This window comes from Manihot esculenta, chromosome 2 (assembly GCF_001659605.2).
Source record: "Manihot esculenta cultivar AM560-2 chromosome 2, M.esculenta_v8, whole genome shotgun sequence".
NCBI lineage: Eukaryota > Viridiplantae > Streptophyta > Magnoliopsida > Malpighiales > Euphorbiaceae > Manihot > Manihot esculenta.
This window is the reverse complement of record NC_035162.2, coordinates 6554405-6576054: the sequence shown is the minus strand read 5'-3', so window position 1 is coordinate 6576054 and position 21650 is coordinate 6554405. Positions and strand designations below refer to the sequence as shown.

The window sequence follows — 21650 nt, the reverse complement described above, 5'->3', positions numbered from 1 at the left end:
ATCAAAAAATAATTATTAAAGTATACATTAAATTAAATTTGATAAAAATTAAAAATAAATTACACTCATAGAAAGGAGATCGGAAAAGAGAAGAAGAAGAAGAAGAAGCAAAAGAAGGAGATCAGGAAGAAGAAGAAGAAGAAGAAGAAGAAGAAGAAGAAGAAGAAGAAGAAGAAGAAGAAGAAGAAGAAGAAGAAGAAGAAGAAAGAGATCGGAAAAGAGAAGAAGAAGAGGAGGAGGAGGAAGGAGAGAGAATAGGTATTTTAGTCATTTTAATTAAAATTAACGGTGATTTAACTGAAAATTTAACGGGAGGGACTAATGTCATAATTTTTAAAAATTACAGTGACTAAATTGAAAACTTTTTAAAACAGAGAGATAAAATGTTGCATTTCACTAAATTAGATTGACTAAATTAGAGTTTAAAAAAAAATTGTAGTACTGTGCCTGTACTATTTCGGTCAGAAAAATATTATTAAAAGCCCCGAAGCCAGATAGAATAGTAAATGGAAATGCTGTGCGCTAATGTTGCTCCCTTGCCCAGCTACACTTACCTCGTCCCAACTTCTCTTCACATTTTTCCTTGTCGTTCCCATCACAGACTAAAATCTAATTCTGTTTCCCTTCCCAAGTCCCAAACTCACTCCAAAAACATCTCTTCTCTCCCTCTCCTCACAACAAGCAATTGCAACCACAAACAGCAAGATAATTGCCATACCACCGAAAGCACAAGCTGCTCAGACCCAAGATACCGTCATTCTTTATTTGCCATTGACGGTAACTCCATCACTAACCAAAACCCAAAAGCCCAAAACCAAGAGAAAGAGGTGGAAAAGGAAGATAAACGGCATACGCGTATCAAGAAACCGAAAGGACTTTTCACAAACATGTGGTGGGTAGATTTGAAAGCGGCATTGGGCCAAAGAATCAACGTTGAAGGGATTGTTTCTTCGGTGGCAATGTTGGTCAAAGAGCAGCATTTAGCTCTTCCGCATCTAAAAGTGCGAGATATAAGGTATATTGATTGGGCAGAGCTGCATAGGAGAGGTTTTAAGGGGGTTGTATTTGATAAGGACAATACGATCACAGTGCCTTACACTTTGACACTGTGGGATCCTCTTGGGTCATCGATAGAGCAGTGTAAATCGGTTTTTGGCAATGATCTCGCTGTGTTTAGTAACTCAGCTGGTAATTTTGGCATTCCCTTTTATAATGTTATCTTGTTATAGTTGCTGTTGGTTCTTTTCAATTGATAAGCTATTGCGTTGTATGTTATTGGTTTTATGGGTTAGGCCTTTATGAGTATGATCATGATGGTTCCAAAGCCAGGGCTCTTGAGAAGGCAATTGGGATCAAAGTCGTAAGGCACAGTAAGTTTTTCGTTGTCTAATTGATATCTAATCCTGAAGCAAAACTTCATACTTCTTTGCTTCATATTTTGATTCATTATCACAAGACTGCTTGAGATTCCGGGTGATTTTTCTTGGTAAATACGCCAAAACTGCTGCTCTTGATACCCCCCCCAAAGCGCCTAATTTGTGTAATATTGATGCGTGCTTACTCATTTCGGCTCATTGCACTATAGGGGTCAAGAAACCAGCTGGAACAGCTGAAGAAATCGAAAAACACTTTGGCTGTAAATCATCTGAACTGATCATGGTATGCATAGATATACATTCTGAACTTCTTAAGTGGTCTGCATGGTTTGAGTTAATTGTAGATGGATGATAAAATTTTGGTTGTGGCAGGTAGGTGATCGACCCTTCACAGATGTTGTTTATGGAAACCGGAATGGCTTTTTGACTATATTAACAGAGCCATTGAGTCTTGCTGAGGAGCCATTCATTGTTAGGCAGGTTGGCCTTTTCCTCTTTCATGCATAAATGTCGTTATTTTGATTGTTATTTTGTCATAAATGGGTACAAGCAGAAGTACAGAAGGGGTACGTTGCTATTGTTTCACTTCAATGTTTGATTGATTTTGATTGAAGAAATGTTCTCAGGTGAGGGAACTAGAAGTGTCACTTACGAGCTATTGGTTAAGAAGAGGATTGAAGCCAATTAGACACAGTCTACTGACAGATGCTGAGCAATGTGTAAAAGATTTGCCACCTTAGTAAAAGGTTGACATATTCAATATTACAGTTGTAGCTGCTAATTGTTTTAATGAATACTTGTCTTATTTATTTGTTTCTTTAATTTATTGTTATAAAATTAAGATTGACAGCCATTTGAATATGAAATTTTGAAACAGGAATAGAATAGAAATCCAATATTATATTGATGAAGTACATATTCCGATAGAACTACAATGTTTCTTCATAAAACGATAATTGACCCTGCTCTATGTAGTGCAGGTTCGTTGCTCCTTTGAGGAGTCACTCATGTAGCAACACTTATGCTAATAATCATGATACACGGTTGATGGCATCATAAAAGTTTATATCTTATGCAGTTTCATCATTTCAATAATTACTTTAACTTGTCATCTCATTGAAAGATTTGAACTCCTCTGAATTTCTTATAAATTGGCCATTATTACTCCATGGAAGAGAGGAAGTATTTTATACATGCAGAATCCTGTATGGAGGTGTATTTGTGAATGAATACTTTTGGAGAATCCTGTTTCTGACCTGCTTAGATTACATATTTTGCAGTTGGCTTTCCACGTTAGAAAAATTAAGTGTCAAATCTATACCATTCAAGAGAGAAAAGAAAGTATTAACCTCTATGAATTCAGGTAAGAAAGAAAGAAGCTGAATATCTGGTTCAATTAATTGCTGTTATTCTTATTTTGCTAGTAAAAGAGGCATGGAAGACCCTCAGCCCCATGAAATCGATAGTCTGATTCTTTTTGTTCCATGGATTTCATTGAACTCATTTATTCATTTTGAAGGGTTTCAATGATTGGCAATGATAGTTTATTTAGAGATACTCTCACTTATACTCTAGACTTGGGAGAAAGTTTGATGGGCATTCCATGGGAAGGGAAGGGGAGAGGATCCATGGTGATTTGCTCATCTGGGTAGATCAATGACCAGTCATAACGCGTCACCACATAGTGCACAAAAATGAGGATGTTGAGCTTGGCTAGCTGGTATCCTGCACAGAGTCTTGGTCCTCCCCCAAAGGGAATGTACACATATGGTGGAATCGTCTCCTCGAACCTACTTGGATCGAATTTTAGTGGATCCTCGAAATACTCATCATTATAATGTGTCCCATGAGTTGTCCACAGCACCTGCAAAATGATTAATTCGTTAACTTTCAATTCAATCCGACTATCCCTTTTTTGACATAAAATAAAATTTATATATTGACATGATCTTATAGAAGTGTTTTTGAAATGATTTCTTACTAAATCAATTCACTTAAGCAAACTGGTTATATTAACCTATGAATTATTTCTAGTGGTCTTAAAATAGAAAAAAAAAATTGAAGTAAAAAAGTTGTGAATCTCATCTTCGTCTAAGTGATCCAAAACGGGAAAAGTGGCAAACAGCAAAGAGATAAAGATAGGGGAGAACCTTCCATCCTCTAGGAATAGTGAATCCTTGAAATTCAATGTCGACAATTGCTTTTCTGAAGGAGCCAAAGATGGGAGGGAAAAGCCTCATGCTTTCACGTGCAACTTGCCAAGTATATTTTATCTTCTTCACGTCTTCCATTGTTAGACTCTCACCCTCTGTTTTCTGCTTCATTATCTCAATGTGCTCTGTCCACAACAATTGCATTATTCATAATTCATTGCATGCTTTAAACATTACTAATGGATGTCTTCACAACATTTTTTTAGTAAAATATTAGTAACATGCTATAGACTGCACATGCTATAGATTGCACACTTCCACAACAATTATAACTTGTATTTTCATTGTAAAGATAAAAATTTTCTCTACATTGAAAATCATCTTTCTATACCCTTTAAAGGGCATGATTGTTAAGACTTTCTTTTTTAGAAAAAAAAAATAGTATTAATATGAAAGACCTTTGGATTAATAGAAAAATATGTGATGTTCACAAATGCAGTAGGTGTCTCACGTGCAATTTTCCTTGATTTATAAACAAGAAATTTTAACCAATATTTCAATAAATATTAAACAAAATGGAGTTAATAAAGGGAGTACCTCGAAGGAGGAGATTATGGCAATCTGCATGCTGGGCTATCATTTTGAAAGTCATAGCAATAGCAAAAGAGGTTGTGTCATGAGCTGCAAACACTAGCAAAATCACATTATCTATAACCTCCTCTTCTCTAATCTCCCCTCTAATCATCCCACCAAGTAACTGAGAAAGCAAACTTCCTAACTCATCCTCTCCTTCCCTTCCTTCTTCCATTTTCTTCTTCTTATCTCTCACTATCTCTCTCAGCATCTTCTCCACTTCCTTCCTTGCCTTCTTCGCTTTGAAAAACCTAGACCCAGGAAAAGCAAGAGGTGCTGCAAAAACTCCATCCAAAATTCTCTCGAAAGTACTCAAAGTCCCTGCCTCAACTTTGATCCCTAACAAGCACTCGAACACTATGCTAAATGTCAACACTTTGGTAGAATGGTAAAGGCTTACTCTATCTAGGCTATTGTTCCAGTGTTTCTCTATGTGCAGCTCAATCGAGTTGCATATTTTTGGCACTAAAACCTCAAGCCCAGCAGGGCTAAGTGTATTGCTTATTAGTCCTCGGAGGCAACGATGCTGGTCTCCTTGCTTTTCCATGATAGAGTTGCTCCCCATGAGCTGAACAGAGGCTGCAGGCCAAGAGCTTTTCACCAACTTGAACTCATTTGACAAGAAAAACCTGTTGGCTTCAGCTCCATTGACTATGATTGTTGGAGAACCCATCAGCCTTGTTTTGAATATCTTCCCATATTTTGCCATCCGAGGTTGAACAAACTCCTCGAACATTCGGTTCTTGCGTTGTGCTTTGAAGAACTCCATTGTTTCGCCAATCCAAGGGAGTCCCATTTCTCCTGGTGGCAGTTTCCACTTGTTCTGCCTATGAACTCTCTTGTGTGTCAAGAGAATGGCAGAGAGGATTGCTGCAGCCAAGCAAAAGAAAGCCCAAGACATAGAATCGCCGACGATTTCCATTACCATTATATTTGTTTTTGAAGGTGCAAATATGTGTGAGAAACATGAGACCCAAAAGCCAGAATTTATAGTTTGTTATGGTGAGGTGAAGGAGCTCATGATAAGAAGAAATGATGAGAATCAGTTGAGTTTGTAAGAAAGTCAAGAAAATAAACCGCCACAACCGTCCCCATGATATTAAAATAATTAATTTAGCTTGACTTGTTAATGAAAGAAGATTTACATGATAATAGGGTAATAAGAAAATAGTTATAACATGTGCTATTCAGGGCTCTCTTCTACCTTGTACAAGGTTCACTGAATTGAATAGTGCATATGAAGAATTTCGTGTTCAAACTCATATCCATCAATTGATATGCCAGAACAGAGATTTTTTTAATATATTCAAATTATTATTATTTTAATATACTCAAATTGGTTATGTATTCACATAGATGTTAATTAATTCTTACAGACAAATCCTACTTGGATTAGATCTAGGATGAATATAGGAATATGCTAAAAAAGATATACACTCAACATTCATTTTTTTTAGCTTTCAAATAATTAATTATATATAAGTATGTGTGTAATTAGTGAAAAAATATTTTTACTATTTTCAATATTATACGATCGAAAAATTAATATTCATTTGATATGCATTTCTCATAATTATAAATATAAGGATTATATTTGCACTCACATATTTAGTCCAATAGTAAATTTACGTGTATCTGAATAAATTTAAAAGATCTCAAGTTCTTTTTCTCCGCTCAAATTTCCATTTAAATATATATATATATATATATATATATATATATATATATATATATATATAAAGGTTACATTTATTATTTTATGGGTCTACCCTATTATTATTGCAACTTAATTCTAATTTCTGTAGTGTTAATGGTGTAGTTATGGTGATTATGTTGTGTTGAAACTCCTTAAAAAAGAAAAGTTTAAGGCTTAAAGCATTTGAACCTTAATTTGATCTTGAAGAATGCGTGGGAATTGCCACCTATGAGAATCTGTCTTGTTGTTCGAGCTATTAATTATCGCACAGAATCCCTGAAAATCAGGTAGCTCCAACTATTAAATTCTTCTTTTGTAAGTAAAAGCATCAGGAAGAAAAAAAGAAATCGCAGGATATTTCTATCTGGAACATGAGGTTTTCATAGTAAAAGAAAATTAATAATAAGATATGGAACAGGGTATGCATCATTAAAGATGGTTAAAAGATAAATATATATTTTTTTTAAATTAAGTTGAAATGATGTATTTTCTGTGGCATTAAGATTTTTTGCAAATTACCCAATCTTGGTACGATGTGTGATAACCAGATTCAATGTTGAATATGGAGTCATTTCAACTAAAAGATACTTGTAAGGAAATTAAAAATAATAATAGATCAAGGCGAGTGGATTGTTTTGGACGTGCCGACTCGCAGAGGGGGAAGGGATAAGAGTTGAAAGTAAGGGGGAAAATCACTTTTTTTTTTTTTTGTTTATTTGATAGTTTATATGTTTTTTGAACAAGCATTTATAACAAATATTAGGACAAACAATTTACAGGCATATCAAATTACTTCACAGTAACAGAGTGAATATAGTAAAAATAAAATAAAATAAACTGTTAAAACGCATGTACAATTGATTGGCAGAGTTACAGTTTCAAGGTAAGATACATGCTCCCACAGACGGATTCTTTTCAAAGTCGAGATTCAACTAATGATGCTGCCTTCCACTTTCACCATATAGAAAAAAATGCAGCCAACTTTCTTTGGCCGAATTTTCAATATTTTTCCTTAGAGTCTTCTCATTCGCAAACATTTGTGGGAAGTTAAAAACTATGTATCTAAAATGAACTACAGAAAACAATGGGATTTCCTCTAAATGCTACTGCTACTTCTGCTGCTCATATATCTGCACATATGCCTCAGATAGCGCAACCATTTGTGGAAGAGTTTCAGAAACATGCAGATCCTGCATCTCATACCTGAAAACATTCAATATAAAATGTCACACCATCTACTTATTAAATATTGATCACATTAAAATCCACTAAAAAACAAGGCATTAGGAATGGGAATACCATAGCTCCTCTGATTTCCGCTGCACAAACACTCTGTAGAATCCCTCCTTGGGTTTTCCATCATGAACAATATTGGCTATCAAATCATACTTAGATCGCAACTTCTCATTCTCTTTCGGCATTGGCAATGGTATATAATCCTTCAGTTCCAAGTTCTTCACAGGAAAGTTGACTGTAATATTAACATCAATCAGCGCTACCTTATGCCCAACCAAACCAAGGTGCTTTTTATTTTGTCAGTATCCCTAGATTCACAAATGCCAAATAAATCTCACCTAAGGTTGGATTTTTCTCAATAAAAAAGTTGTTCTTTTTGAACCGTTGCATGTGGAGTACTAAATACTGTGGCAATCTAGTGACTCGATATTTCATCCGGGCAACACGAGGGCGGACAACTTCAGTCACCATTTCACCATCAAATTTCTTCAGTATATTGAACAGAGGAACCTGAAAATAAGAGCACAAGTAAAATCAGTTTTCCCCATCCCTCGGGGGGAAAACAATAAAAGAAGAAGCATCAACAGGACAAGTCACAGGTTGGAAACATACTACCCAAAGATCCATACAAAATTAAATAACAATCAACTTGCCACAATTTTCAAAGATAAAGAATTTCTCCAAAATTCAATCCTATGGACACTAAGGGCCACTTCAATAGAGTACAAACTCTACTGACAAATGATGTCAATCGAAGTCGAATCCTGCTGCAATTGAAAAGCACATGAAGTGAGATTTGCCAAAATAGGTTAGGAAATAATCTGACAACATTTTTATGGTCACTAAAAACTGGTTATGTAATGGTACCATAAACTACTAATCAGATCCTACATTTTGCCTCTGAAGTCAGAATTTCTGCCTTGTCACTAATCAGATACTTTTGTTATTATTCCATGCAATTGAGCCCCAGAACTTTTATTTGCAACACAGTTCAGTACAAAACTACTAATTACCAACAGAACTTTGAGCCACCACAGGAGGAAGTAGAAGCATAAGCACTCTGTCCATATTGTTCATCATCACCAATTCACCATCACACCAGTCCCTCTTAGCACCACTATTCATCCACCATACCCCAAACTTCACAATAAGAAAAGGAAACAATAAAAAATAAAAGTCCACCTCTCATCTGCAATCTACCACTAGTAACCGACTTCCAATTGCTCAAACCCAAAAATGAGTCACCAGCACCCCTTCTACATTACACTAAGGCCACCTCAATACTCTAGAACACAGACATCCGAGGATCAAGAGATGCAGAATAACATTTAACAAGCAGATAAAAGCCAAAGTATATATGGAATCCCTAGCCAAAATCAGGCAATGCAGCTGGGGCTTGCCCTTAAGTGGATGCTTTACGCATTGTCATTACAAATAAAGCAAATTAAAATCTGTTTACAGTGCAAAAAGAAATAATAAAATGTACTAAACTGAATGCTAAAATAGAAATTCAAGGACACTTCCATAAAAATCCGTTGTTGTTCTTCAAGCTTTATGAAACTATTGAATTTGTGACATTTTTCATGAGTACATAGTTTCTTAGCTTGATGGTGATTGTTTAGGTTTACAATTAGTGACTATAGTTTCTTACTGTAAGGGTGATTGTTCAGGTTTACAATTAGTGACTTCTAGGATAAAGAGGAAACAAGACAAGTTGATACAAGTTGATATTTGAAGCAGCCTTGAAATAAAAAAAGGTACCTACTTCATCAGAGGTTATTGTTATTATGTGATTTATTTTTCTCAAAAGAAAAGCATACCTAGTGATGGTGTTGGGATTATGCATAATTATAAAGGCCCAAGGCAACATAGGCAACATAGGCAACATAAGGCACCAAGAATTGGGCCTTTATGAGTTATCAAGCGAATAAAAGTATTGGAATGGTAGTTTCTTCATAGGATGGCAGGTGATGATTCAGAGTTCATGTCAATCACTTCGAAGGTGGAAGGAGCTATACAAGATATTGGGGAATGTTAACAATGACATCATGTCACATGGTACAATTATTGCATTTCTTAATGTAAAATTAGAATATGATGCAAAGCAATTTCAACCTAATGCAGAATGCAACAAGTACCTGGGGTATTATATTCTTTTCCATCACATCTTTAAATAGAGGTGGTGGTGGCAAATCCAGTCCAAGCATCAAGAATGGCATTGTAGAAGTTTCTGTGAAAACATCATCATGTTCATTCCCACCATCAACATTCTGGTCATCGCCATTTGCCTTCTTATCAACAATAAATTTGCTAGGAATCTCTTTTACAACTTCCAGCTCCCCCTGTCATGTGTCAGATAAGCACAACTGAGGTAAATGATTAACCAAAGTAATAATGCTATGAACTAATTTTATTTTATAAGAAAAGAAGTTTTTTTAAGAAAAAAAAAAGTGAGTACAACCTGAAAGCACTCATAAATAATGCTGTTATTTTTCTTTGAATTTCTAAGATCTGCATGTAGTGTATTAAGAAGCCATGCCATGAACTCCACAGGATCAGACTGCTGTCCTATCCGAAATCGTTTTTTACTGGCTTTCATAATTGCTTGGAGAAATTCATGCGGGCTCACCTGTAAATGTAAAAGTTCATATGAATTCAAGAACAGCAGCTCCAATTACTACATGTCAAAAACAACAACAGCTCCAATCACTATCTCAAAAACACCACACCTGTCCTTTAAAGTTCCTAGCATGCCATATCTTTCTTGTGAGTTCTCCAAAGCGATGAACAAGAGGAGATCTGCAATGCTGATAGTTTTCAGGGATAAGGAAGAAATTTCTTAAAGGTGTAACTCTCATTAGAGACTGAATAGTGACATTAACAAAATCAGTCTCTTTAATGTTATTCAGGCCCACCTGTAGATTTCCAAAATCAAGGATAAAGTTAACAATGTTCAACTACCAGAAACGACATCTTAGTACACATTCAAGTTTGACATAAGCAATGACTCCGCAATGACCATATGATGAATCAGTGTCAAAACATACCATTCCAGGAAGATAATCAGACCCATCAAGTGCCCTGGACCATTGTCTGTTTTTGTCAAGTTGATCAACCTGATCCCTAGTAAACCTGCATGAAGAGATGCAGTACACATTGGCAACATAGTGCTGCAAAGTTCTTTAACACGCCTAGGAACATCATATGAAAATTCAATGTATAACGTGCCGCATGTGAAACATATCACCTACACCAATGACTGTTTAATTAGTTTATCACAAATATAAAAGAGAGTCGCTAGATAAACACTGCACCAGAAGTCGGTAGAGCTACACATTTTAGATTTTTTCCTCTTTTGTTGGATGCTCTGGTCCTCATTTGGCAACACATGCCAGCACACATATTAAAAGTCATAGAATTTCAAATGAAAGAATTGATAAACATGGCGTATGATAAAATCAATAATTAAGAGAGAGAGAGAGAGACCTCGGGTTCAGAACATGCCGAATGTCATCCAGCGATGGGTCAATAATTTGATATCCATCAGGAAGGCAGTAAACTTTCTCAGTCTGAAGATTAATATAGACATGGTGTCCTGCTTCAAGGCTATGAGTATATGCATGGGATTTCTTCCCTCTCCCTTGGTAATATTTCCCACAAACCAAACATGCATATACATTCAGGTTTGACAAAGAGACAGAACAAAATTTCTCGAAATCAAAATCCAACGCCTAAAACCAAAAACAAAAGATGTGTCTGCATAAAAATCTGTATAACTGCAAAAATAAAAAAAACTCACAGATTACCAAAAATAAATAATTTACCTGACGATTCACAGTATCAAGATAAGGGCAGTCTTCACGAGGCTCAATTAGATTCCTCCGGTTCTCTTGATTGGACCCTTGTCCATCATCATCATCTTCTTCTTCTTCTTCTTTGTCTTCTACATCTGGACCTTGATAGCCATTCCCTGCTACACCTTCTCCATATTCACCTGCTCTGTTATTGTTATTCCGTTCTCTTCTCATTCTTTCATCATCTTCATCATCATCCATGTCATTGTAGGGCACAAGTGGGTTATCAATGATTTGTGGAGAAGGAGATGCAGAAGAAGAGTGGTTTTCAACCACTCTTCGCCGCTTTGGGGAACGTTTCTCACTCTCCACATTATTATCTTCTCTTTTTGTTTTCATTTTATGCTATCTCAGATGTCACTGTTCACATAAAATATGTCAGAAAGTAGCTAATTATAGTGAATCTGAAACTGTTGAAAACTAAAGTTCACAGATAAACTATAGTCTCACAAGACATAACATAGTTAAAGAAGTATCCACATTGCCCTAAAAGTCCATTTACCCTCCCAACTTCCAAGTACCATACCCATCTCAAACCTGATCAAATTTAATCCTTGCTACTAGGAATTGCAGTTGGTACCACAAAAATTATGCTCTCCTAACTACATACACATCGCAAACCTGATAAACATCAATCCTTTGCTACAAGGAATTGCAGCGGGTGGTACTAAGTATAACAATTACTCTACTCCGAAAGAGCCTGTTTAACAACCCTACTATCTGAAAATTGTCTCAAACCCAATTAGGTACCCGCCTACCACCCAAACCCACCAAAATCCGTTCCTTTTATTCCTTCTAAATTATAATTACACTATTAACACATACAAGTTCATCAAGCATACCATATAAGAATGTCATGATAAACGATTCCCTCATATGGACGTTATCACTAAGAATTACAGCCTCCAGAGACCTCAAGAGTCACCAGAAATCTCAGGTCACAGCCACAAGTTGCAAATTGAAATGAAGTTTGCAGAGGAGAAGAAAGGAGACGGACCTGTTGAAGAGCACCATCGTTGTTGTGAACAACCGTCTATGGAGTGATCGGGAAGAGAGAGTGACAACAGCAGCAGAGGGAAAGTGACAGAGCAGGCTGAAGTAAGGAGAGAAGAAAGGCATCAGCAACAAATGACTGTTGAGGATGCTACAACCCTAAGCTCAAACGTCACAGTTTTGGCTATTTTATTGGAGAAAATCAGAAATTGACTCCTGAATTAAACAAAAGTTAATCTGGGTCCTGTAATTTTGATTTCTCCAACCAGGCTCTCATATTATTAAATTAACTTTTATCTTTTCTTTTTTTTTGTAATTAGTTATTGAGTAGATTTTTAGTTAGTTTTTCGACATAATTAATTAAAAATATTTTATTTAATTTTTCATGTATAAATTAATTATAATTTTTATACATATTTTATTTAAAATTATAAAAAATAAATATTCACTGAAACAATTCAAAATTCACTTTTTCAATCGATAAAATAAAATGGATCACCCACATTTTATATATATATATATATACATAGACATGTAAAGAGTGAGAGTTTCTAAATATTTGTCATGTGTCACTTACTAACAAAATATGAATTAGTAGAATTAACAATTTACTCCAGTAGTTTAAAGGATTGTTTAAAATTTAATAAAAATGATTTTTATAATTATTGTTTAAATATATTTCTCATCTAAAAAATCATCCTTTTTTTAAAAAAATGTTGAATATATATTTTAAAAATATTTTTTTATATTTATAATAAAATTATTATAGCTAAAATGAAAACAAATATTTTCAAAGAGTTAATCAGTTGCTGTAAGATAAAGTAAGTTTTACTTTGTTACGGAAACATATTAAATATATTATGAATTTATGTAAAGTAATATTTATTTTGGTAAAATAATCATTTTAAATTAATTAAAATTTTATTTTTTAAAATATATAAATTTGTTTTTTTATAAATTAATATAATAAAATTATATCAAATTAATAAATCATTATTAATTAAAATAAATGTTTTATTATATTATTTTAAAAGTATGTTGTTATTTTTATATTTTAAAGTGTAGTTTTTATTTTAAAATGAAAATTAAAAATTGGAGAGTAAAATTTGAAATTTCTTAAATTTATTTGAAAATATTTATCATTGAGTTAAGTCTCTAGAGGTAAGTATGAATTTTTTTTTATATTTTTTGAATGGTCATTTTTTTTTAATTTAATAATTTTTTTTATAAAAAATAATTACTTTATAGATTATAGAAAATAAAAGTAAAAATATCTTAGATTATTGTTATTTTTTCGTTATTATTATTATTTTGTTAATATTATAAAAATTTCAACCACCTCTCGTGTTCCATGACGGCCAAACTTTTCCATGTCATCATGCAAAGCCAGATAAGAAAACTTTAAATTAAGGTAGGTTCGAAATGGTTGTAGTTTTTAATTTTTCATTTTCTCATATCCAATAAAATTGAAAGCACGTTCGGATGCCAAAATTTGTTTTCATGTTCTTTATTTGTGTTTTAAAAACCAAAAATAGTTATCTTATTTATTTATTTATTTGTTTTTTATCGATTAAAAAAACTATATATATATATATATATAATTTTGTAAAATTATGATATTTTTGGGTCAATAAGTCTTTTTTTTTCTTTTACAAGCCCCAACCGAGTTTGCATCCGTATTGTGCACATCTTTCTATTTTTTTGCTATTTCATCTATCAATGTATATTACATGATTAAAGAAAAAAATCATGATCACTTCCCATGAGCATATCACGCGTAAGCCATAAATAAAAACTCCAACCACTGCTATTTCTCATGTTCCAGGACTGCCAAACATTTTATGCAAAGCTGATGACATTCATGCAAATTGAAAACTTACAAATTATTCTTTTATTTTATTTTTCTTTTTTTACGTTTTTTTTTTCCAGAAGCTAAAAGATTCATTCATTAGGAAGCTCAAGACCTGAGACATAAAAATTACAATTTAGCACTCTTTCATGACGTATTGTGCAGGTTTCTCTATTATTTTTGCAATTTCATCTATTGATTCCGGTCTCATATTTTTCTTTCATCAATATATATATATATTGATATTTTTTATTTTTTATAATTATATATATATTTGATATCATATATATATATATATTATGTAACGGAAAAAAGTAATATTTACTTATATTTATTAATTTTTTATTTTTTAAACAAAATATCCTCAATTTTTTCTTTTTATATTTAAAACTCTAGTTTCTTTATTAAAATATTAGATATTTTCTGACAGTTTTTAAATTTTTATATTTCATAGATATACTGTAACTGCTAAATTTTAAATAAATGACTTTTTACCTTCCTTTAAAAAAGTGAAGGACAAATATGTCATTTAAAAAAACGATTGAACATTAATTCCATTAACAAATAAAGCTATGGTCGGTATTAATTTTAAAACCATGTATTATTTTGATTGAATTAAAATATAATTATTTAACTACGAATATAATAACTATTAATTTATAACATTTAATTATGCATTCATAAATTTAATCCGGTGATAAATGCATCGAAATAAATTTCAGAAATATCATTTTCTACTTCTCAATTTTTAATTTTTATTAAAAAAAAAAATAACTACTATCATAATAGTTATTCATTATTAAAATAATTAACAATAAGTATAATAGCTAATATTCCTTGGTACAAAGATGTAAATAAGAAAACTAGCTAGTATATATCTTTAAACTATTAAATCATTTTAACCGGTTTAGCTTTTTTTAATCATGTGAATGTATTTGCTGATTTATCATGACGTTCTATAATTCAATTAATTTTTATAATTTAATAAATTTTTTTTATCATGAAGACAAACTGAGTTTAAAGAAAAAAAACAAAAGAGAAGAAAGCAAGCCTACATCTCACATGGTAATAGACAGGGATGAACATTGAGGAAAAATCGAATCTGAAAAAATAAGATCAAATTGAAATTCTACATATATTTAATTTAGTTAGTTAATTCAGTTTGAATAAAATAAATAGAAAGTAGTCATGCACCTTTCTAGCCAAACCAAATTGTTAATAAAAAATTTAGTGTGTGTACTGAGTAGATAATAAATTGACATTTTTTACTAGATCCAGCAAAGAGTCAACGGCCAATTTTTCAGTTAAATAATAGGAGTCATTATCAGTTACAGCCCACATTTATTTATTTAGTATTTTAGCCTCCATTAGTTTGTTGAAAAACATATTTTTATAAAGTGATTTTCAACATTTAAAAGTTTTATTAATTTTATATATAAATTTATTTATTAAATTAAAATAATATAATAAAAAAATAAATTATTTTGTTAGAAAAATATCTTCATAAAAAATATATTTTACAAATAGGAAATTATTTTGGAGCCTTAGTTCAGAATGTTCTATAATTATAGCAACCGGCGTGTAGACACATCGCTGCAACTCTTTCCCTACCCATTCCATAGATTTGGTTGTTAGGATTACGATCCAGATGGAGCACCTCAAACCATCGCCGGCCAACTCCTCTCCTCTAACCCCACTCGGCTTCTTGGAAAGGGCTGCCACCGTCTATGGCGATTGCCCATCCATCATTTATAGCGCCACCTCTTACACCTGGTCTCAAACTCACCGCCGATGTCTCCAACTAGCCTCTTCTCTCTCCTCCCTCGGCATCAAACCCCGCCAGGTCGTCTCCGTCATTGCCCCCAACATCCCCGCCATGTACGAGCTTCATTTTGCTGTTCCCATGGCCGGCGCTATCCTCAACACCATTAATACTCGTCTTGATGCCCGATCTATCTCCGTCCTCCTCCATCACAGTGAATCAAAGCTCCTCTTTGTTGACTACTTCTCCAAGTCCTTAGTTCTTGAAGCCATCTCTCTGCTTCCAAGAAGCGTAAAACCTCCGATTCTTGTCCTTATCACTGACGATGAGCTCTCAGCTCCACTGAATGCAACAGTAGCCGTTGATTTCATCGACACGTATGAGGACTTGCTCGGAAAAGGTGATCCTGGCTTCAAGTGGATCCGCCCAAATAGTGAATGGGACCCAATAGTGTTAAACTACACTTCAGGCACGACGTCGTCTCCTAAAGGAGTGGTTCATTGCCACCGGGGTTCTTTTATCATCACCGTTGACTCTCTGATTGACTGGTCTGTACCAAAGCAACCGGTGTTCCTATGGACGCTACCCATGTTTCACGCCAACGGGTGGAGCTACACGTGGGGCATGGCAGTCGTGGGTGGGACCAATATCTGTCTCCGAAAATTTGATTCTCCCACTATATACAGTTTGATCAGAGGACACAAGGTCACTCACATGTGTGGTGCGCCGGTGGTGCTCAACATGCTTGCAAATTACCTAGCCGAGAACAAAACTACATTGGAAAGCCCAGTGAACATACTCACCGCGGGAGCTCCACCACCGGCGCCTGTACTCTCCCGGACGGAGTCGTTGGGGTTCATAGTGAGTCACGGTTATGGATTGACGGAAACAGGTGGAGTCGTTGTCTCCTGCGCGTGGAAACCACAGTGGAATCTTCTCCCTGCAACAGAGAAAGCGAGGCTAAAAGCAAGGCAAGGAGTGAGAACCATTGGAATGACAGAGGTGGACGTGGTAGATCCAGAGTCAGGAGTGAGCGTGAAAAGAGATGGGTCATCGCAAGGTGAAATTTTGTTGAGAGGTGGGTGCCTGATGTTAGGTTACTTGAAAGACCCAGATGGCACCTCAAAGTGTTTGACAGAAAATGGTTGGTTCTACACGGGAGACATGGGAGTAATGCACACTGATGGTTACTTAGAGATAAAGGACCGATCCAAGGATGTGATCATTAGTGGTGGGGAGAACTTGAGCAGCGTTGAGGTGGAGACTGTGCTATACACGAACCCAATGATCAACGAGGCAGCAGTTGTCGCTAGGCCAGATGAGTTCTGGGGTGAGACAGCGTGTGCATTTGTGAGTTTGAAGAATGGGGATAATAATGAGAAGGCAGCAACAGAGAAGGAGATAATTGCATATTGCAGGGCTAGATTGCCGCATTACATGGTGCCTAAAACGGTGGTGGTGAAGGAAGAGCTACCAAAGACGTCGACGGGGAAGATTAAGAAGTATGTGCTAAGAGAAATGGCGAAGGCCATGGGGTCGTCAAGAATCAGTCGCTTGTGAAGATTCCTTCGTAGTGGGGTCGTCAAGAATCAGTCGCTCGTGTATGCCTTTCTTTCCTGTTTCGTTTCGTCTGGTAACGGTATAGTAATTAACGTTTCTTTTTTTTTGTAAAATAGGCGTCGAATTATAATCGTCAATAAAAAAAAAATAAAACTTATGGTCACTTATATTTGATCAAATTGAACACTGAACTTAAAGGACTCTGAGCAGTTATGTCTAATCCAGCGAATTGATCCTTCAGCTTAATCCAAATAAAAAACTCTGATTTCACAAAAAAAAAAAAAAAAATTGAAATCTGTTTTTTTAACCTAATCGAAGTAATTTTAAATATTTCCTTCTTGGACATGAACTGAAATCAACTTGATAATAGGCTTAAGGCTCCGGATCAAATTCAAAAGAGACAAATTGAAGTATGTTTTTGAATACATGTATATTTTCAGATGCTATTAAAAAATTCATTGAATATAATTATTTTGTTATTTCAATTTTCATAAGCAAAGTACAAAAATTTAAAATTCTAATAATAATAATAATATACTGAATTGAAGCAAAAAAGTTCAGCAAAAAATAAATGAGTTAATTTAACTTTGAAAATTTCTTATCATAAAATGGTTGTATACTTATTTATTTTAGTTTGAATGGTTTAGTTTTTAAATTTGATTTAGTATTACCATTTAAAATATTAAATTTAATTATTTAATTTTTAAATTTAATTTAAATTCAAAATCGAACAAAATTAGTTGATTGCACAAACACAACCTATCTATAAATAGTTATAAACTTTCAACCCACATTATTTTCATTAAAAAGTTTAAATCAATAAAAAGTATATAAAGTTTATAATTTTAATATAAAATTATAATTCTATAAATAAGACAAAATACTGTTGGCCTAACTTTTAAACTATATTCATATCTCAATTATAATTGCTATAATTGAAAAAAATGCTTATTTGAAAAAATTAATAATATTTTAAAATAATAACTATTTGTAAAAATAAAATTGTAAAAAAATAACGTTCATAAGATAAGAAAAGTACATGGAGAATTCCACTTTACACAAATAGAGAGGTTAAAGAAAAAGGATATCTGAAAAACAAAAAGAGATTAATCTAAAATAAAATAAATATGAAATTATTGAAAAAAAAAAAAGAAAAAAAGAAGGTAGAGTTACATATGATTTACATTACTCAAAATATTAAGTACTGTTGCAAATTATTAACGACCGGCCTATTAGCTCAGTTGGTTAGAGCGTCGTGCTAATAACGCGAAGGTCGCAGGTTCGAGACCTGCATGGGCCAATTTATATATAAATGCATCTTATTTGAAAACTAAAAAGTTTGCAAAAATCTAACTTAATTGATTTTTTTTATTAATTACCACGTTCAGAAACATAGTGAATAAAAGAAGCTAATTCTTCTTAATTTAATTTTTTAAAATAATCATTATAAAATAAATTATTTATGCAAAAAATAGTGTATTTACCTATAATTAAATTTATTTCTTTTTGTTTTTACATATAATTTATTGCAAATAAAACTAATAGGTTCTTTTATTAAATTTCAATTAAAAAAAATATAATTTCCGTTGCTGATAAATTATTGGTTAGTATCTCACTCTTATAAAAATATTATTTTTTATAATTATTAAAAATAAATTTCACACTTATATAAATAAAAGATCGCATATTTCAACCATATCAATCGAAATATAATTTTGCTTAGCTTGTAATTAAATAGAAATTAGTTGTTTAATCCACACGTGGATGATTTATTATTTTATTTTAATAATATAATTTAATATTCTTAATTCACATTACAAAATTTTATTAATAATTAAATTATTAATTAATTATAATTTCAAATTTAAATACTTATTATAATTTCGTATAGATTAAAGTTTTAGTATTTAAAATTTAAAAATAATTTTAAATAATAAATTGCAAATAAAATAGAAGCTTTGCAGCCTTTGGATTATAAATTCATTTATTTATTTTAATAATATGATTTAATATTTTTACATTTAATATTTAAAATCACAGTATAAAAATTTATTAATAATAAAATTATTTATTAGTTGCAATTTTACCACAAATGCAAATGAATACTATATACATAGAAAAATAAATTTTAGATAACTATTTTGCACGGGATAAAATTATAGTTTTTAAAAAATTAAAAACCATAAATTTTTCTATAAAAATTATGTTATTAATGTAAATAACAAATTATTAAGACATTGATATAATATTATATTCATTTAAAATGTGTTATGAGGTATAATTATAAGACAGAATCAGATAGTAAAATGTTAATAAATCGTAATATTTCATTACTCAAATCTTATTTAAAAAGAATATTCAGTTATTATGATAGTTATTACTCGAAATAGTAAAAATTTTGGCTTATTATGTTCGATCGAGTCTTTTATGATATTTAAATTATCGTTAAAAATATTATATAATACATTTTCGTTACATCAATAATCACGGAAACTATTATTCGTTAGTCGATGCTAATCTAATTTTTAGAAAATTCACCAACTAATTTCGTTTTCTTAAAATTTAGAAATAAAATATACATAAAATTTGATATATGTATTCTTATACATTATTTTCACTGCTTATAAATTACTAATTTGAGCAATAAAGTGAATGTTTATAAACATCAATCAGTTCATTTTATTTATTTTAAAGAGCGATAGATTACTTTTAACTCTTTTATTTAGTATCAAAAACCATTTCTAAAATTTAACTTAAATACATTACATAATTATATATATATATATATATATGAAAAAACCACATAAATGAAACAATTGCAATAAAATATGAACATAAGATAAACTTCTAATTAAAAATTAATATATTAATAAGAATTAATTATTAACGCAGCATAAACACATTTAGAAGTAAACTCTAAATAAGTCTAGAGAAAGGTTTATAATTTTGAATAAAAAAATAATTTTTGTTCATATCACCTCTATTCATGGCCAGTCATTCATCAATTTCGATCGAATTGAGGTAGTTTTGGATCGAATTCATCTTTTGAATTATCCTCCTTGCAAGCAAGTTGTCTACGTGTTAGGTCTGGTCTGTTTATAAGTTCACCACAAGCAGCATATATAGGCTATCTCCTACCATTATTCCTTCTCCTGTTCGGTCTGACTCTCAGAGCATCCAAATGATCTGAAAGTTTTTGAAAGCGTTCCTCAAAATGCCTGGACAAACGTTCTATTTATTGTCAAAGCGTTGCTCAAATTATAGTAACACCTTGTTTCCCTGTGGAACTTCACCCTCCAGTTTGCTTTTGAACGCGTTTATGCTGCATTAGGTAGTATCAAAGCATGGTGACCAACAGCAATGACAGTGTTCTCCGTGACGGTAAGATGGAGCTCCACAGAGAATAGAGTGTTGCAACGATTGAAGCAACTCTTTGAGTAATAAATAGAGCATTTATTTGGGCGTTTCAAAGAACCCTTCTAGAAACTTGCAGATCGTTTGGATGTTTTGAGAATCGGACTAAATAGAGAAAGAAATGATGATAGGAAATTGCTAAAATATGTTGATTATGGTGAACTTATTAACAGATCAAATCCAGTATGTAAATAACTTGCTTACAAGGAGGGTGATTTAAAAAGAAGGATTTGATTCAAAACTATTTGGATTTAATTGAAATTTATGAATGGCTAATTACGAACAAAAGTGAACCAAATCTCGAAATAATAAATATTATTTTTTCATTTAAAATTATATATATTTTTTTAAAGAGTTTTGATCGCGTTTATACTGTGTAAATTATTATTATAATTTTTTAAAGAATCAATGATTACACACAAAAGAATATTATGAAAGTTTATGAGTAGGGAGTTGCAGGTATCCGATATAAATGAATTTTATTACTAGAAGTTTAGGTTGTACATAATTAAATTTAAAACGACACGTGGGTTTGAGTTTGTATTTTCTGTATTAAATATCTGTCATCAGAATTTGTTTATATAAATAAATAATTAAATAGATTTATATAAATAATAATTAAATATATTTATATATTTATTATACATATTATATACAGTTGATATTTTGTTTAATTATTAAAAAATTAATTAGATAAGAATTTTAATAATTATTTTATTTATTATACATATTATGGAAAAAATAAGATATAAAGTTGATATTTTTTTTAATTATTACAAAATTTTAAATATAAATTAAAATTTTAAATATATATTATATAAATTATTAAATTTAATTTTATAAAATTAAATGGATTATATTATATTTTAAATAATAATAATGTAATACAGTTACAATCATTCAAATAGATTATGAACTGATATTTAAATCATCAAAATATAATTAAATAATTTTTAATTTATATATAAAAAAAAGATTTAAATACTGTGTGTCTATACTTTTTATCAAGATTTATCTTCTCAAATACATGAGGGACTTTTTAAATTAGCCTTAGATAATATAATTCAATAAATTTTATATTATATCTGTAATGATGAAATTTTCGATCTATAAATCGATACTAA

General features: G+C 31.9%; 4 protein-coding genes and 1 non-coding gene across 7 annotated transcripts; 3 read left to right on the top strand and 2 right to left on the bottom strand.

Moving 5' to 3' along the window:
- Positions 1-469: 469 nt before the first annotated feature.
- Positions 470-2229, top strand: LOC110607115 (phosphatidylglycerophosphate phosphatase 1, chloroplastic/mitochondrial). 2 transcript variants are annotated; one of them, XR_002486640.2, is made up of 5 exons: positions 470-1188; positions 1293-1370; positions 1586-1659; positions 1753-1856; positions 2003-2020. XR_002486640.2 is itself a non-coding variant. In XM_021746189.2 (5 exons), the coding sequence occupies exons 1-5, from the start codon at positions 507-509 to the stop codon at positions 2114-2116; spliced, it is 1056 nt and encodes a 351-aa protein (XP_021601881.1). In that variant the 5' UTR covers positions 474-506; the 3' UTR covers positions 2117-2229. The 2 variants fall into 2 exon arrangements, 1 of the variants encoding a protein (XP_021601881.1); XM_021746189.2 differs by having other exon boundaries at positions 474-1188; positions 1749-1856; positions 2003-2229.
- A 711-nt stretch (positions 2230-2940) lies between these two features.
- Positions 2941-5399, bottom strand: LOC110607107 (taxadiene 5-alpha hydroxylase). Its single transcript, XM_021746178.2, has 3 exons — positions 4127-5399; positions 3527-3714; positions 2941-3240 (listed from the first exon to the last, which is right to left on the bottom strand). Exons 1-3 carry the CDS (start codon positions 5088-5090, stop codon positions 2941-2943), a joined length of 1452 nt encoding a protein of 483 aa, XP_021601870.1. The 5' UTR covers positions 5091-5399.
- Positions 5400-6672: 1273 nt separating this feature from the next.
- Positions 6673-12115, bottom strand: LOC110609257 (U4/U6.U5 tri-snRNP-associated protein 2). 2 transcript variants are annotated; one of them, XM_021748711.2, is made up of 10 exons: positions 11946-12115; positions 10919-11308; positions 10581-10825; positions 10142-10226; positions 9824-10009; positions 9556-9723; positions 9233-9436; positions 7433-7604; positions 7158-7329; positions 6673-7061 (listed from the first exon to the last, which is right to left on the bottom strand). In XM_021748711.2, the coding sequence occupies exons 2-10, from the start codon at positions 11285-11287 to the stop codon at positions 6968-6970; spliced, it is 1695 nt and encodes a 564-aa protein (XP_021604403.1). In that variant the 5' UTR covers positions 11288-11308; positions 11946-12115; the 3' UTR covers positions 6673-6967. The 2 variants fall into 2 exon arrangements, with proteins under 2 accessions (XP_021604403.1, XP_043810010.1); XM_043954075.1 differs by lacking the exons at positions 10919-11308; positions 11946-12115 and having other exon boundaries at positions 10142-10341; positions 10581-10721.
- Positions 12116-15343: 3228 nt separating this feature from the next.
- Positions 15344-17277, top strand: LOC110605107 (2-methylpropanoate--CoA ligase CCL4). Its single transcript, XM_021743432.2, has one exon. It carries the CDS (start codon positions 15439-15441, stop codon positions 17110-17112), a length of 1674 nt encoding a protein of 557 aa, XP_021599124.1. The 5' UTR covers positions 15344-15438; the 3' UTR covers positions 17113-17277.
- A 1061-nt stretch (positions 17278-18338) lies between these two features.
- TRNAI-AAU lies at positions 18339-18412 on the top strand. Its single transcript has one exon. It is a non-coding gene; the product is annotated as a tRNA-Ile (tRNA).
- Positions 18413-21650: the final 3238 nt, after the last annotated feature.

Excerpts from the sequence above, each read along its gene's own strand:
- LOC110607115 (XM_021746189.2), top strand. The coding sequence starts at position 507 with ATGGAAATGCTGTGCGCTAATGTTGCTCCCTTGCCCAGCTACACTTAC. Across the intron at positions 1,189-1,292 it reads TGTGTTTAGTAACTCAGCTG|GCCTTTATGAGTATGATCAT; the intron begins GTAATTTTGGCA and ends TTTATGGGTTAG. Across the intron at positions 1,857-2,002 it reads AGCCATTCATTGTTAGGCAG|GTGAGGGAACTAGAAGTGTC; the intron begins GTTGGCCTTTTC and ends AAATGTTCTCAG.
- LOC110607107 (XM_021746178.2), bottom strand. The coding sequence starts at position 5,090 with ATGGTAATGGAAATCGTCGGCGATTCTATGTCTTGGGCTTTCTTTTGC. Across the intron at positions 3,715-4,126 it reads CCATAATCTCCTCCTTCGAG|AGCACATTGAGATAATGAAG; the intron begins GTACTCCCTTTA and ends TGTTGTGGACAG. Across the intron at positions 3,241-3,526 it reads CTATTCCTAGAGGATGGAAG|GTGCTGTGGACAACTCATGG; the intron begins GTTCTCCCCTAT and ends ATCATTTTGCAG.
- LOC110609257 (XM_021748711.2), bottom strand. The coding sequence starts at position 11,287 with ATGAAAACAAAAAGAGAAGATAATAATGTGGAGAGTGAGAAACGTTCC. Across the intron at positions 10,826-10,918 it reads TTGATACTGTGAATCGTCAG|GCGTTGGATTTTGATTTCGA; the intron begins GTAAATTATTTA and ends TTTTGGTTTTAG. Across the intron at positions 7,062-7,157 it reads CGGAAATCAGAGGAGCTATG|GTATGAGATGCAGGATCTGC; the intron begins GTATTCCCATTC and ends GAATGTTTTCAG.
- LOC110605107 (XM_021743432.2), top strand. The coding sequence starts at position 15,439 with ATGGAGCACCTCAAACCATCGCCGGCCAACTCCTCTCCTCTAACCCCA.